We start from the raw sequence: 17,762 nt of genomic DNA on the forward strand, positions 1-17,762 counted from the left end.
TCGGACCGTTCTCATCGGATGGACTGATCGCGTGTACGCGGCCTTAGGATTCATTACATACATAAACAGAGTCACCATTGGTTAGCTTCAGTACTTATCTGCAGGCATAGTCAACATTTGCGCTTTGAACACATGAACAGCAGTTTATATAGAGTAACCAGTTGGTTGGCTGCAGTATTTGGAGCAGCTCTGTACACATTAACAGCAGTGAATCCTGGATTACCTACTAAGAGTAGAACAAGGCATGATTCTTCTTTGAAGTACATGTATCCACATGCAGATAAGGCTTTGAAGGCCATACTGCAGGATTTGCATCTTGAACAAAAAATCTTTTTTTAATTTCTGCAATATTTCTGGATGGAAGTTAAGTCTTTTTTTAATCTCCAGTTTTGCAATCTTCTGGGTAATCCAGGGTGATGGAATACCTTGAACCTTCAATTGATTGTTCAATTCACCATTTTCGCCACTTGATAATGTGGGTTAACTGACTAGAAAAACACACTGAACTTGCCTGGGCCCCATCACTACAATCAACATGGAAGCGCTCGCTCTTCCCTTTCTTGACTCTGCCAGGCTACATGCTTGGATAAGGGTCTGGTATGGATTTTGGGAGAGACTCCACGCTGTTTTTTACATAATTTTATATTGTCGTCTTTTTTTTCACAATTAGCTGTGAGTGGGGAGGCACGCCGACAGCTGATGAGTCATCAGTTATGGACACGGTGGCCGCATTCCCGGCACGCTCATTAGCAACCAGCTCAATCGCATAAATACCACATGCAGTATTTAACTACAAATTCTTAGTGAATTAAACACTTGCACAATTTTTACCACATGGGATTAGTCGTTATTTAATGCTTAGTGAATCTACCCCATAGTCTTTATCTCAACAATGTCTCAGAATAAATCATATAGAGAATCAGAAGATCTCACCATCATGTGTCATTTTGTAAGCAAGCACACTGGTTTCTTCAAGACTTTTCATTCTTTTCCAAATCCGGTTTGCTTCACTCACTGTAAACTACAGATAAAAAAAGAAAACATAACTATTTATGTACATGAATCACATGTACATTCACACAGGGAATCATAAGAAATTGATGGGAATAAAAATAAAAAATAAAACTCTTTGCTTTTCAGAGGGGTGGCAAGGGCAGCTGCTCATCTGAATGAGCACTCAGCGTTATAAAGAATCACCTTCCTGCACACAGCCTGCTAAGACTTGCACAATAAGAAAACAGCAACATACTAATTACCGTATTTATCGGCGTATACCGCACACTTTTTTCCCCTTAAAATCAGGGGGAAATCGTGGGTGCGCGATATACGTCGATACCCCGCCGATCCCCGCTGTCTCCGACATTGTCTGAGCTGAGTGTACTGCGCACTCGGCTAGGCCACGCTCGGCTTCGCCCGCAGCAACGCGAGAGGAGCCCAGACAAGCCGAGAGGAGCCGAACACACAGGAAAACCGGAGCCAAAATCGGCGCTCACCTGGATGGAGGCCGCAGACGGACACGCTGGACGGAGACGGACACCTGGATGGAGGCCGCAGACGGACACGCTGGACAAAACGGACACCTGGATGGAGGCCGCAGACGGACACGCTGGACGAGACGGACCCCGCGCAAGGAAGCCGCAGACGGACACCCACAAGGCCGCAGACGGACGCAGGGCAAAAATGTAAGTTATATATATATATATATTTTTTTTTTACCTTGCAGAACTTGGGGTGCGCGTTATACGCTGGGGCGCGGTATACCCCGATAAATACGGTAATCATGGGTTCTGCTCACTCTACTTTCTTCTTTGGTCAGCACATGTGCAAGAAGCAGAACCTCCTACTGCCCTCTCCAAATTTGAGTTTCTGGTTGTTATGACTGCTGTATGTAAAAATACATTTAAAATTATTTTTAAAGGCAAGAAAAAAAAAATATATATATTATAAAAATATATATATATATATATATATATATATATATATATATATATATATATATATATATATTACATCAAATGGTGTATTCAACTTTTGTAACAGGTCACACCCATATTCAGGATGCAACATGTTAGAATGGACAGGCCCCTGCACCTCCCCGATCCCCAATCTGACAGCTAGCGAGATCTTCTCCCCCGGGTAGCTGTCACAAAAAATTAAAAACCATGGCGGTGCCTGCCAGCCCACTTTACTAATTCACAGTGTCCTATGCGGCTGTCAGCTTGTAGTTTTCAATGAACTACCACTGGGCTGTGGAGTGCATTGTCTCTTCTTGTCAGATTGTATCTACTTGCCTGTACTGGCACACAGATACACTGACAGATCTGCATGGCATCAGTGATCTGCTCATCGCTGGTGCAGGGCTTTACCGGATCCAAGCAAAAAAAAAAAATGCACATTTTTTTTACCTGCACAAAAATTTGCATTTATTATTTTTTTGGGAAAAAGTGAACTTATCCCAAATAATTTTCTTTATATCTGTTTTCTCTATATCTTTTTTTAGGCTCCTTTCACACGGGCGCCTACATGAAATGCAATCTGCTTGCTCAGTGCGTGATCTCTCTGCCGATTCCACTATGCAGAGCAGAGCTGACACGGCCCGCTCTAGTCTATGGGGAAATCAGATGGAAACAGACCGCCTGTCCATTTCCATTCGATCCGATCTGCCAGATAAATAGATAAAATAGTCACCCGCTGTAGGTCTGGAGGGACCAGCTCTCGTTCTCCACGATTATTTGTGTACCATATTGGAACATGCTCTGCCTCAATTTCACCGTCTGCAGAAGCGAAAAAACTCCCTAAAGTCTTAACAACTAATTTTGCTCTGACAAAGCCAGCCTGGCCTTCAGGAAGAACAAAATTGACAGTGTACGCTGTAAGTCCGGAGGGGTTTATCTTCTGCCTTTGATAATATCTAGGAGACAAAAACAGAGACTGTAGCACAACAAAATCACCCATTTAGTTACACTAAATTTTTCCTGCACATATTCTACTTCTTAATTGTATAATACATGGCAATAAAATGGGCTCCACTGAGAACTATATGTAAATACAACAGACATGCAATATGAACCCTTATGCCCTGTACACATGACCGGTTTTCCCATCGGAATAAACTCAGATGGTTTTTCCGACGGAATTCCGCTCAAGCTGCCTTGCATACACACGGTCACACCAAATTCCGACCGTCAAGAATGCGGTGACATACAACACTAGGACGAGCTGAGAAAAAATGAAGTTCAATGCATTGCGTCGACTTGATTCTGAGCATGCATGGTTTTTAGTCCGTCGGAATTGCATCCATACAAACGGAAACTCAGATAGAATTTTTTTTCATCTGAAAAATTGATAACATGTTCTCTATCTAATTCCGGCGGAATTTCCGACGGAAAAAGTCCGATGGGGCATACACACAAACGGAATATCCGATAAAAAGCTTCCGTCTGACTTTTTCCATTGAAAGCTCCCCTCGTGTACAAGGCATTAGGGTCTTAGAATAAATGCAATCAAATCTAAGGTGGTCATTTGATGGCGTTCTAAATGTGTCTACAACACAAGTGGCAAAATAAAGAATCTTTCGGTCCTGTGTCTAGCTTTTACCCAGCTAAGAATGTTTCAGACGGTCAAGTCTGAACCAGAAATAAAGTCAATAGGAGTTTTCCCCAGAATGAACTGCATTGCTAATGTGTATGCTAATATAGAGGAATGGATCAGGTGAGTAAAGCTGGTCATACTAGGTGTAAATTTCTTTCCTGCAACCACAGGTTGCAGGAAAGGAATTAGCTTGATTCCCCAATCAACAGACAGTGCTGACAGGGGAATACCTGCTGCTGAGCCATTGTATACTCCTGGCGGGAGGGCGGGGGAAGCCCCCCCGGGAGAAGACAGTCATTATTGCCAGCGGCTATAAGAGTAGCTAGCGATGATCGCACATAAAATCAGTCAGGCTGATTGCACCCAAGTTGATCAATTAACTTGGTACATTCAGCCTGCCCATACATGGTTTGAATCTCGGCTGAACCACCCAAGATACGAACCATGTACGGCCTTGCCTAGGACACCAATATAACATACATTTTTTTTTTTTTAAAGGCTCTAAGAATGTGGAAGAGCAAGAGGCTCAAATAGGGATTTCTTAGTTTACACTGGATGTCAATACACAATTGATGACAATACCAGATAACACGTCGGAGGCCATCCGATGGCAAGATAGAAAGAAAAAAAAAAGAAGAAAAGAAAAGTGCATCATCAGTATGTGTAAAGATTGTATATTCAACGTGTACTGCAGTCACCTGAGGAAGAATAAATTTGTGTTTTATTGCTCATGGTTTTTTACTTTCTTTTGTTTACAAGGGACGTGTAAGATGTGAGAGATGGTGAGGATGTGGGGGGATAGGCTTATTGGAAGAATGGTGCCTTAGGTCAGCCTTAGGGTACATCCAATGAGGAGGATTCACCCCGACAAGTAGTATAGTTGAGGTAGAGACCATATTCAGGGGAAGTTTGTTAATCAATCCAGTAGAACTAAGTATTTTTACGTTTGTGCCTTTCCAAGACAATATTAGGTCTTCCATTGTCATAATCTCATTGAGTCTTGTAACCATCGGACAATATTAGAAAACTTTTCTAGAAGGCTGAAATGTAGGTCTTCTGCATTTGTTAAAATTATTATTTTTAGGCTTTTTTTTTGAACAGGGGGCTGAAGTGAAATAGGTGGGCTAGGAGGTTTCCTAAAATATAAATAAGAAATCATGAAAGTGTGCAGACAATCAGAAAAGACGAAAGATGGCTACGGCACGGTTCTGTTTTCCAAGAAGGGCGTCCATGGACTTCCTTCCAGAACCACTTCCCCCTGGGGCACACTCTGTGATCACTGTGTTCTTCACACAAAGCTGATCACAGATTGTACTAAAGAGCCAATCACAGCAGCCCTTTATAGTGCAAGTAACTTTGCCCAATCACAGCTGACCAAATGTAAACAAACTTACCGTTTATCCGCATTCCTTTCCTGTCACAGAATGAGGAGAGCTGGTAACCGGCAAGTGCGACAGGGGACATGTACATAAATAATCAGGGCACTGATCATTAGTGTCCCAATTATCATTGCAGCCCCATCAGTACCAATCAGTGCAGCCTCATGAGCACATATCAGTGAAGGAGAAAGGGTACGTATTTGCAAAACAATTATAATAGAAATTTAAAGCGGAGTTCCACCCAAAAAAATGGAACTTCCACTTATCCGTTTTTTCCGGGTTCCTCTCCCCTCCGGTGTCACATTTGGCACCTTTCGGGGGGGGGGAAACAGATACTTGATTAATACAGGTATTATCTCTCACTTCTGGGAAAAGATTGTCGCAGAATCCGCAGCGATCTACACCATGTCCGCCCCCCCCCCCCCCCCACTGTCTTCTGGGAGACACACATGTCCCAAAAGACAGCAGGGTCCAGTCAGGATACGCAGCGCGACTCGCAGGTCGGGTGAGGATATTGCGGGCGCCCTTTTTTTTTTCAGCGGAACACTGCTTTAAAAAAATGAAATGCCACCATTTTTGGTCATTTTTAGTTTGTTTAGCAAAAAAAAAAAAAAAAACTGTGGTGATTAAATACCACCGAAAGAAAGCTATGTTTGTATGAAAAATAATAACAATTTTGTTTTAGGCACAGTGTTGCATGACCGCACAATTGCCATTCAAAGTGCAACAGCTCTGAAAGCTGAAAATTTGCCTGGGCAGGAAGGGGGTAAAAGTGACCAGCATTAAAGTGGTTAAACAGTGCATCACTAACAGGTCAGAAAAGATCTATTTGTTGCATAGCTCTAAATTTGTGTTTTGTTCTCCACTAAGAGAATATGAGGTCTTTTAGGCCTGGTTGAAAAGCAGAGTGCCCTATGATGGGTGTAAGGCATGGGTCTTCAAACTACGGCCCTCCAGTTGTTCAGTTGTTCATGCCTAGTCATGTCTGTGAATGTCAGCGTGTTACAATGCTTCATGGGATGTGTAGTTCTACAACAGCTGGAGGGCCGTAGTTTGAGGATCCCTGGTGTAAGGTAACAGAGGGTATGGGAAATGTGGGATTGTGTAAAGTATTAGGACACAATGGTCAGGGTGAGTTCAATGGTAAGGTGTTTAATTCAGGATGTATGGTATTCTGTGAGGGTCATGGTCAGGAAAAGCCCTGTTCTATCTCTATCCACAGCTTGTGGTGGTTGGGCCCACAGCAATCAAAGTGAGGTAGGTCACTCTGTGGTAGAGGATGTGGTTGGGCATGCACAAGTCCCCCTTAAGTTTTGGTAGGGCCAGCATAGACCAGTTAAGGCAAGCTGGGAGTGCGACTGCAAAAATGTCGTGAACTCTGTTCTAATGTTTTAAGGGAATAACAAGGCTACCATACCTGGCAGGATTTGTAATAGAGGAGGGGAGGCACCGCAGTAATTTTAAAGCTGAACTCCGGGGAAAGTTAAAATTCTTCCTTGAACTGAGGCTGCCCCCACACTGCAAGGGTCAAATGCGTGTTTAGGTCTGGGGCATGGGTGCTCACCCTGTGGCCCTTGAGCTGTTGCGGAACCTATGCAGGGGAACAATAAAAAAACAGTACTGCCTACTCGATCCTCCACGCTGTAATCCTGCGTACAGACGATCGGTCAAACCGATGAGAACGGTCTGATGCACTGTTTTCATCGGACCAAACCGATCGTGTGTGGGCCCCATCGGTTAATTATACATAGGTTAAAAAAAAAGCAATCTTGTTTTAAATTTAACCGATGGATACCTAACCGATAGAAAAAAAAACAAAAAACGATAGTTTGTAGGCACGTTAAAAATCCGCGCATGCTCAGAATCAAGTCGACGCATGCTTGGAAGCATTGAACTTCGTTTTTTTCAGCACGTCGTTGTGTTTTACGTCACCGCGTTCTGACGCGATCGTTTTTTTAACCGATGGTGTGTAGGCACGACTGACCATCAGTCAGCTTCATCGGTTAACCATCAGACCGTTTTCATCGGATGGACCGATCGTGTGTACAGGGCATAAGACTACTTCCTGCAGCCTGTTCTGCCCTATGGCTTGGTGGTCGCAGGTTTTCTGACATCATCAAGACCAATGTAGAGCCAATAAGCCCTACATTGAACAAGAGCTCGCAGAGGAACAGGCACAGAAGTATGAGAGTGCCAGATTGGGCAAGTAAACTGCTTTTCCCCATCCCCCCTACACCTAGCATTTAACCCTTGCAGTGCAGGAGCAGCCCCACTGCGAGGGTGGATTTTTGAATTCCCTGGAGTTGGGCTTTAGGAGGTTACATCCCAAACATGAAAAATTTTCCTTTATTTTTTCCAAATCAAGGGAAATGGACAAATTATATTATACACACACACACACACACACACACACACACACACACACATACATACATACATATATATATATATATATATATAATTTTTTTTGGCAGAAATTATCTTTAGGGTCCTATCACACAGGCTTTCCCCCCGGCAGCCTCAGTTTTGCTCAGCAGGAGATCGATTCACTGATCAGACAGATGACAGGTCTGTCTCCGCTCACTGTGCAGAGACAGACCTATCAGAGCCCTGCTGTCCTCTATGGGGAGATTGGATGAAAACGGAACGCCTGTCCATTTTAATCCGATCCGCCAAACGGATGGAAAATAGGGTTTCCATCTGTCTGGATTTTACGGACAGGATCGGATCAGATAGCGGTAGATGTCAGCGGATGTGTCACCGCTGACATCCGCCACTCCATAGGGCTGAAAGGAGCCTATGGAGTGGTTGGAAAGCCTGTGTGAAAGGAGCTCTACCTGGTTCATAAAGTAGAACGCAAACTTGAAAGTGATCAACTACCTAGCAAGGTATATGTGAGCAGATTACTTCGAATTTTATATCATAAAGCAGCAGTAGGTTATATTTGTACATTTATAGAATTAAACTTACAATTTTCCAGTCTCTTGAAAAGCCATGGAATGGAAAGTTTTACACGTGACATTTTTAGGAAATAAGTTTGAAGCATGATTTGCAATGGATTTGTTGAACGTCGCATACAGAAAACGTAGATCTGGTCTCTTCTCTGCATACTTAATAAGAGTGGAGGTCTTTCCAGTACCTACAGTAAAATACAACAGGATGAAAGGAAGTATAATATCTCACGGAGACCATGTCAAATAGGGGGAGTGTTATTCTGTACTAAAGAAAAACATTTCTTAATACTTATAGTACAGCTGGGATACCTGTAACATTGGTGGCCAGTAACTGTGAAAGAACTGCGCTCACAGAAGTGATCAGGCCAGAGGTGGAGGTACACATATCACTTAGTGCAATGTTTCGCAACTCCAGTCCTCAAGTACCCCCAACAGGTCATGTTTTCAGGATTTCCCTCAGATGAAACGATTGTGGTAATTACTAAGGCAGTGAAACTGATCAATTCACCTGTGCGAAATAATGGATAGCCTGAAAACATGACCTGTTGGGGGTGCTTGAGGACTGGATTTGAGAAACATTGGGGTAGATTCAGGTAGCAATTACACCTGCGTATCCATAGATACGCAGCGTAATTGCTAAGTAGCGCCGGCGTATCAACTTTCTGTATTCAGAAAGCTCGATATGCCGACTGTAGCCTAAGATACCACTGGCATAAGGCTCTTATGCCGTCGTATCTTAGGCTGCATTCTGACGCTGGCCGCTAGGTGGCGTTCCCGTAGTTGTCAGCGTAGAGTATGCAAATTGCATACTCACGCCGATTCACAAACGTACGCGCGCCCGGCGGTCGTGTTTTACGTCGTTTGCGTTCGTCGTAAGGCTGCTCCTGCTATTAGGAGGCGCAGCCAATGGTAAGTATAGACGTCGTTCCCGCGTCGCGATTTTCAAAATTTACGTTGTTTGCGTAAGTGGATCGTGAATGGCGCTGGACGCCATTTACGTTCACGTCGAAGCAAATGACGTCCTTGCGACGTCATTTACCGCAATGCACGTCGGGAAATTTTCCCGACGGAGCATGCGCAGTACGTTCGGCACGGGAACGCGCCTAATTTAAATGATCTACGCCCCCTACGGGATCATTTAAATTACGCGCGCTTATGCCGGCCCCTTTTACGAAACGCCGCCGCAAATTACGGAGCAAATGCTTCGTGAATGAAGCGTTGCTCAAGTAATTTACGGAGGCGTAGCGTAAAAACGGTACGCTGCGCCACCGTAGCAGTGCGCGCCCCTACCTGAATTTACCCCATTGACTTAGCGGCACACAACCATGCCAGGACTACAATACCATTACAGAGAAATCCCCCCTTGCTGTCCACCCCCACCACTTTATATCAACAGGCTGTTGTCCTCATTCATTTATTAAAGCTGAACTCTGGGAATGAGACAAAATGTACAGGGGGTGGAGGGGGATTCAAACAGCAAGTGTTAAATGCTCTCTTAGTCTAGGGATGCATAGATATGATGCGTTACCTTATTCCTTATTTCTGGTTTCAGAGGCTCCAGCGTTGTCCCCATGCTTTAGGCTGAGGGCAGTCCACCAATGTCATCCTTCACATTGCAGGGCTATTAATGTTACAGCTGGGAACTGGTAACATCACTGATCGTACATATTTGTCAGCGCACCATGGATCCTCAAGTAAAGACCAAGCGCTTTTACGCTTTTGTGCGAAGAGTGCAACGTTTCGGGGGCCACACAGGACCATTTCGTTAGGCATGTGAGAAGTGCTTACAATGGTGCAAAAAAACATTTAACGCAACATCCACCAATCAGACACAAAATGTAAGAGGTCATCCCCCAACTTCTGATGCCATAAATCCCACCCAAACCATTGTTGGCTAAACAAAAAGGTACATAGTAACCCATAATGGTAAATAAGGTATTTTAAAAAAAAATTATTACGAAGGGTTAATGAAATATAGATAAGAGACTTCCATTGTCCATGTGGATCCCAGCCTTGTACATGAAAATCAATGGTAAAGCCAATTTGCAGATCGGATATAGTCAATCAGATATAGAGTGAAGATCAGCAGGGTTCAGCATCACCTTTGCCAGGCAATCAGACCGCTCGCCGAACATATGATTTGCTGAACCAGGAGTTATGCGATATACGCTATATTGTCAAAAGTATTGTGACACCTGTGTTGTAATATTTATATGTATCTATTTTATATATGGTGTTATATGTGGGCATTCTAGGACAAGTTTATTGTACAGGCCACATAATCTAATTGCACATATCAAAGAGGACTTGTTGATGTTAATATGCAAGGATGCAAATTAGGGCAGTTGATGACTGCAGCTGTTTCTGGCTGGGGGTCATTATCTGTCACTCTGGAAGACAGAGGGTAGATCATAGAGCTATGGAGATGGCCAATCAAATTGCTCAGCCATTCAGTGTATAGGCAATATAATCTGGAGTTTCATTTTGTTTGTCTCTCCCCATGATTATGATGGCACAGATCTAGAAAACAGGGGACTCTAAAAGCTACTATTACTATATTTACTCTGCTGGATTTTTGTCATCTGTTGCAAGTATTGGACTTTGTTCTGTGTTGAAAGTCAAAATAAAAGTGCGTCACTCTGGAAGAATTGGGTTGCTGCTGGAAAACTACTTAAACATAAATTATCTAACCACTATACTATATCACTACAATCTGCCTTTACACGCACATGAACGTTAACGTCATCCCAGTCTTAGTCCGTGGGTTCAATATCGAGCTGGCTCACCCTTTATAGCTATAACAGCTTCAACTCTTTTTAAGTCCCATATTTCTCCTTTAACCACATGCCACCTGGCCACTGCATATATATGGCTGTGTGGGCGCTCTCGCCTTCTAAATGGACGTTCAGGAACATCCCTCAGAGGGAGAGGGATCGCGCCCACGCAGCGGCGCGATCCTGATGCGCTTGTATCACCCTGACACGGGGCATCTCCGATTGGCAGGAGGGCTCTGTAAGTGGCCCTCCTGATCACATGATGGCCGTGTCCAATCACAAAATAAAAATGTTCTCACCATAACCTAAGGCTTGGTTCACAACTATGCGTGTTTTTACTTTTTGCAGAAACGCACAACAGTTCATTTAACATGGTTTCCTATGGGACATGGTCACATCTATGCTTCTTTCAGCCACTGAATTTTTGGAAAGGGTCGGGGACTATTTAAAAAAAGCAAAAGTGGTGAGTTTTTGGTTCAATAGACTTCAGAGTAGAAACTACAGAAAAGCATGCAGTGCAGCAATTTGCATTTTTTTTAATCCACCCAAATACAAAATTGGGCCAAAAAAATACATTAAAAAAGAAAAATGCGTGTGCAAAATGCATAGCAAAAACACTGCAGAACAGGATTAACAGCAAATTGCATAGGTGTGAACAAAGCCCAATATCTTAACCTTTGCTAAAGACTATATTGCATCTGGTAATTTTACTAATGTCTTACCTGCAAAAGCCATGATTTTTACAACTTGTTCAGGTTGGATATCGTGGTTAATAATTTGCTGCTGCTCATTTGTTAATTTAAAGGAGGGCTGGTTTCTAAAATATGTAATAAAAAAAGTCAACAGCATGAAAATAAAACATGCAATACTTTATTTTTTAAATAAGTGTACAATGGTAAAACATTAATAAGCAGATCAATATAGGAAAGATGGGCTAGATCAGGGGTGCCTTTTGAAGCGCGAGGGCCACTTAAGTTACTTGGTAACTGGTAGCGTGCCACAATCAGCGGAGCGGGCAGATGGCAGGACACAGCCTGATCGGATTGGAGGAAGGACATAAGTCGGACTGACCATGTGAAAGGGGCCCCAAGGCTGCTTTCACACTGATGCGCGGAGGTTTACCTGCACCCCTGGTGCAACGCAGTGTACCTTTGGCTTTCCTGCACTTTGCAATAGACTTTATTATATTCTGCAGGTTTGGTGCACTTTCAGAAAGCTCACCAAACTCGCAGGTAATAACAGAAGTCTATGGCTCGGTGCAGGTAAGCGGCAGGTGCAGTGCTCTGCATCTGCAGATTAGTTTGAAAGCAGCCCAGTAACCACTGCAGAACAGATTTGCATATATACACACACACACACACACACATATAAATATACACTGTGATTTTAGTAATAAACTGCCCTTTACTAACAGTATTCTATTCCATCCCAGAGCAGGAGGTTGCGGGCCACACCATAGGGCTCCGCGGGCAACATGTGGCCCCCAGGCCACTGGTTGGGCACCCCTGGGCTAGATAGAAGCATATGTCTCTGACACACTTAACAATTCTTAATATGCCAACACATGCTAACAGCAAACAGAAACATTTAAAAAAGAACAGTATAAGAAAATATCTAAAGCCCCATACACACTTTTTGCCAACCAACTTCAAAATCGGCAACTTTTCTAATTTGTGTGACCGTGTGTACGCTCCGTCAGACCATCTTTTTCGGGTTTCATCCGACAAAAAGTTGGGTCTGCAAACGGACCAACTTTTCGGCAACAAAAGTCGGATGGTGCCTTGTCTGACTGTGTGTACAGCAAGCCAACCAACATTTGTACAAAGTGCAAATACGCATGCTCAGAACCAATGTTAAAATCAACCAACAATAGCAGAAGTTAACCAAAGGGTGGCGGTAAAGAGCAGAAAAACCATGTGATGTTGGGTAATTTTTAGAAAAGTTTGCAGAAAAGTCTGAGCGTGTGTATGCTATGGGTGTGACCGGACAAATCAATTAAGACAAAAATCCAAGGGAAAGTTTGTTGGATGTCTGACCGTGTGTATGAGCCTTTAGACTGTTAAAAGGTTGGATCATCCAAAAAAGATTTTTTATTTTCTTCCCCAACATGAAATGTAAACCAGCAGCCTTCTGTAAGAATCCAGTTCACATATCTGTGGGGCAGACATGGTGAATTTTTAAAAAGAGACCTGTGCGTTTTTCAAGTAAAAATTTGCACCTGAACCCTTTATATATATATTTATTAAGGAAAAAAATAAAATAAATAAATCGCACTGAGACCACAGCCGGACATATGTGAACTGAGCCTTATAGAGGGGTCTCTGCACAATTGTTACAAGACCTTTACATGGATTGAAGAAGGAATGAAAATTCATGCAATTTTTTAAAAGGCATTTCAGAAAGCTCACCAAACTCGCAGGTAATAACAGACAAACAATTTGGAACTACATTTCCCATGATGCTCAAGTACACTGCAGAGTGCATGAGCATCATGGGAAATGCATTTCCAAAACATCTGGAGTGCCAAGGTTCGCCATCACTGGCCTAAAGCATGCATAAAAGCACAGTACTCGTGCTGTGTAATTTGGCAGCTTCTATCACCTAAAATACCTGGCTGATCCTGCCTGGTTCAGCCCTCCCCCCTATAAACTGATCACGGTTTATCATGGCTGCTGAGTCCTGACACTGGTCAGTTTGCATGCCTCTGTCATCCGCAGCTCTCCTCTATCCTCCCAGTGAGCCACAACAGATGATATAAAAAGCGACATGTGGATAGTTTTATTGTGATGCAGTCACCAGAAATAAAAGACTGAAAATAATACACATAAAAACTGTTTTAAAGTGGTTGTAAAGCCACTATACAGTATAATATTCATACCATGCCATCTGTTATATATAACGATATGTGTCCCAGTGCCTGTGCTGTAAAAAATTGTCAATTTCTACCTCATCTCAGAGCGTCTCCCGGTACTCCCGTGACTCCTCATCTCTCTGCTCCTCTCGGCTGACATCAGTGGGAGTTCTAGGCCCCTCCCACTGTAGTTGTCAGCCTGGGAGAGGAGAGAGATGAGAAGTCACGTGAGCGCTGGGAGACGCTCTGATACCAGGTAGAAACTTGCATAGTTTTCATACAGCACAGATACTGGGACACATATCGTTATATAACAGATGGAATGATGTAAAATATAGTGGCTTTTCGACCACTTTTTAAAGCATTATGTGCATTATTTTCAGTCTTTATTGCTGGTGACTACATCATAATAAAACTATCCACATGTTGTTTATTATATCATGTGTTATGGCTCATGGGAGGACTGTGCCATGCTACAATTCATCAAACTGAATTAAAAGGCAGATATATTAGACACAAATTAATATTTTCTTTATTCAGAACTCATTAAATTTTTTTGTTTTTAAATGCATGCAATGCAAGTAAGGCCGTGTACACACGAACAGTCCAAACCGATGAAAACGGACTGAAGTTCAGTTTCATCGGTCCAAACCGACCACGTGTACGCCCCATCGGTCTGTAGTCCTTTAGTCTAGAAACAGAGAACTTGCTTTAAAATTGGACCGATGGACGCCTCACCGATAGGTCAAAAACGATGGTTAGTACGCAAAAGCATTGGTTCCAAACCCGGGCATGCTCAGAATCAATTCGACGCATGCTTGGAAGCATTGAACTTCATTTTTTTCAGCACGTTGTTGTGTTTTACGTCACCGCGTTCTGACTCGATCGGTTTTTGAACTGATGGTGTGTAGGCACATCAGACCATCAGTCTGCTTCATCGGTGAACTGATGAAACTGAACTTCAGTCCGTTTTCATCGGTTTGGACTGATCGTGTGTACAGGGCCTAACTGAAGTTAATGTGGTATCCACTGCTTTCCTCCTGTACAGCAGTACTCAGACTGGGAGAGAAAGAAACAGCACAAGGAGGTCTTTTGAACAGCCAAGCGGGACTGTGCAAATCTCAGAACTGGACTGAAATACAAATCAAAACAGCTCCCTTATATGGATCACATCTGTGTATTTAACTGTTTGCTTTGAGTTCAACTTTACACAGTTCCGAGATGGATTTGTTCATCTCAGCTAGATAAATGGAGGAGCAGAAAGCAGATCCACAGTTCCACTCTGTGCAGCACTCACTGTGTATACATTTAGGGTGCAGAGAAGAAAAATAAAAAACAGATACTCACTTGGACGTTACTTTGGAACATTTTTTTATTTCTGAGCTTTCATTTTCTAACAGATATAAGCAGTAGAAGAGTTTGTAGTGAACCCTGGAATAAAGATGGATAGAAACAAACATAAGAAAATAAGAATGTATTATTATCTTTGACAACACTGTTCCTTAGCCAATTAAAATGAATATCAGAAATAAGAATCTGTTTTAATAAGTTAAATTTCACCTGAATGTTCAGTTAAAGAGGAAGTAAACCCTAGTGGGTTTCTTCCTTTCTTCTTCCCTGCAAAGTAATGGCATAATGTGCTAGTATTCCCACAGCCAGTGGCGGTGCGTCCATAGAGTGCGCAGGAGTGCCGCCCTCTCTCGCTCCTGCACCGCCACTGAAAACAATACATAGATTCATGCATTGCATAAATCTATGTATTGTCGCCGCTGACGCCCACTATTCAGATGGCCGGCCCCCTGGTGAGCGAATAACGGCAGCTGGTTGGCTGTGGAAGTGTCTATCAAACCCCTCCCGCTCGGACACTATATTCGGACAGAAAGACTCCCCATTATCAAAATACACTGATCAGTGGCTACGGCCACTGATTGAAAAACGTTTAACATTCCCGCTCAAAAGTCGATCCAATCAATTAATTTCTGTCAAACAGAGATGACCACACATGGATCGAAATTTGGCTGGTTCAGCCGACCCATCCAGTTCCAGCAGCAAAGTGGGAACAAGAATATTGCACACCCTGCAATAAGAAACATAGAAGGCTTGTCATCGGTCACGTCAGGTTCTCATAAATAGGAACTTTTGTGTTTTTCGACATTTGCAACCAAATTGGGGTAACATATACATTTGTTATGTTTCCATTCACATAGCATAACTATGATAACGCACTTCATAAAAAAAATGTCCTTTATACACACACACACACACAAGAGTAGCTACCTATAATGTTCTATGTATAAACCTGCGATTTATTTATGCTTTATTATTTTAAAGCAGAAGTATGGCCAACAGTGTATTATCTATACTCTATGAATCACAGATCACCTTCAACCAACCTTTCCATGCAATACAGATTTGTTTTCATGTTCAACAATCCACAAAACAATCTAATCTTTCTTCAGTGTTGCATCATATATTTAAAAAAATATACTCTATGGCTACGCTGTGTATACATTATTGGCATTAATTTATTTTTAACAGAAAAAAGCTGCTCTATGCCTCTACCATCTCCATGCATACCTGTTAGTAATGAGAATCTTCTCCTCTCTCATTGCATAAACAAGTAGCGCTAGGCAGTATAAGGCCTCCATGACTTCTGTCAGTTTAAGTGGAGAGCTAGGACGTTGTAAACATTTTATGAGCTTTTGGATGTCAGGAACATCTCTTGATAGAAGTATGAGCACTGCCACCACTGTCCACGCATTAATTGTCTGTAGAAAAAAAATAAACGTATTAATCAAGTTTCCACAACTGTGACTATGTCAGGCATGAATAATCCAGTGTAGCGGTACGTTTTACAACGTTGGGACTTTGGGGAATCCTTCCTGACCTGCCTCTCAACCCTGTACTCCTCCCATTCAGCGTCTGTCTGTCTCAACCTCTATTCCAAGGAACGCGTCAGGCCTGCCCCCTTTCCCCGGCCCCCTTTATCCTGGACTTGGAGCTTTTGGCAGCAACATCACGGGGATCGCCTATGCTGGCGAGTCCTACAAGGTGAACTTATTTGCAGGACGATGCTCTCCTGATGCTCTCCAACCCCATCACTACAATTGTCAATTTGCACGCACTGTTGGCCCGTGTTGCGGACATCTCTGGCTTACGGATCAACCATAATAAAAAAAAAACAACATCTTGAACATTTCTTCCCTGAATTTCATGGTTTCTCACCTCCAAACGTCTTTCCCGTACTGTTGAGCTAGCTCATCCCTGGAATACCTAAGATTCTGTCTGACCCCCTCTTATTCTTATCTTTTTGCCACTATTATCATCTCCTCCGCATTATCACTACCCTTATGGACTCCTTGCTGTGCCCCTCGCTGTCATGGATAGGCCACATCAACACAGTTAAAATGACCATGTGCCCCAAGATCCTATACTACCTTTGGACTTTACCGTTCCAAGTACCTGCTTTTCTTTCTATTTTTATGTTAATTTTAGAAGAATATTTTAGCTTTCATCAAGGTCCACAAATGCCCCATAGTGGCCTGTGCTACTCCATTTGCTCACAGGTTGGGAGGCGGTCTCGGTGTCCTGAATAAATCTAACTACTACCTGGCTGCGGAGCTTTTACAGCTTGCTGCACCCAACTTCCGATGTTCTTTTATGGGTATTTCTGGAAATTCATAATTGCGCTCCTGTCCTGGTTTTAGCCCTGTCGCGGCTTCCCCCTCCCTTAGCCCTCTTATGGCTTATAGCTTGCGCCTTTTACCTGCGTAGCGGACCAAGTCCCACCTAATGTCCCCCTTCCTCCCGCTTCTTTCTCCTGAACAATTCTCTCTTTCCACCTGGGCTGGATCAACCCTAGGCTTTTGCCTGGCGGCACGCCCATTGCTACTCTCGGGTCCACCACTTCTTGGGGTCTCATACTTTTCCATCCTGGGCTTCCATTTGCGAGACCCATGGCGCACCCCCTATGGAATTGTGCCGTTACCTACAACTCAGACACTGGATTTCTGCCCTCTGCCGCAACTCTTCTTTCCCATTCTAGACAACAATCTTCAAACATATTTGTCTTCACTCTCCTGGAGCTCAGGGCACCATATTTTCCATTTACTCCTCCTTGACTGTGGAGGGTTCATCTCGCTCTCACCTGTACATCTCCAAATGGGAGCAAGACATGGCAGTCGCCACAGATTTAGTGGATTGGAGCAAGGCT

The 17,762-nt window shown here is 43.2% G+C and overlaps 1 protein-coding gene across 2 annotated transcripts in view; it reads right to left on the reverse strand.

The window, feature by feature from the left end:
- FBH1 (F-box DNA helicase 1) overlaps nucleotides 1-17,762 on the reverse strand; it is a 72,500-nt gene that overhangs the window by 32,471 nt on the left and 22,267 nt on the right. For both annotated transcript variants that reach the window (XM_040343280.1, XM_040343278.1), the window contains 6 exons: nucleotides 16,127-16,317; nucleotides 14,897-14,980; nucleotides 11,421-11,515; nucleotides 7,941-8,109; nucleotides 2,689-2,911; nucleotides 934-1,021 (listed from right to left, as the gene is read on the reverse strand). In XM_040343280.1, the coding sequence (XP_040199214.1) occupies nucleotides 934-1,021; nucleotides 2,689-2,911; nucleotides 7,941-8,109; nucleotides 11,421-11,515; nucleotides 14,897-14,980; nucleotides 16,127-16,317 (850 nt within the window). The remainder of the gene's footprint in view (nucleotides 1-933; nucleotides 1,022-2,688; nucleotides 2,912-7,940; nucleotides 8,110-11,420; nucleotides 11,516-14,896; nucleotides 14,981-16,126; nucleotides 16,318-17,762) is intronic.

Source organism: Rana temporaria, chromosome 3, assembly GCF_905171775.1.
Source record: "Rana temporaria chromosome 3, aRanTem1.1, whole genome shotgun sequence".
In the NCBI taxonomy this organism is placed as follows: domain Eukaryota; kingdom Metazoa; phylum Chordata; class Amphibia; order Anura; family Ranidae; genus Rana; species Rana temporaria.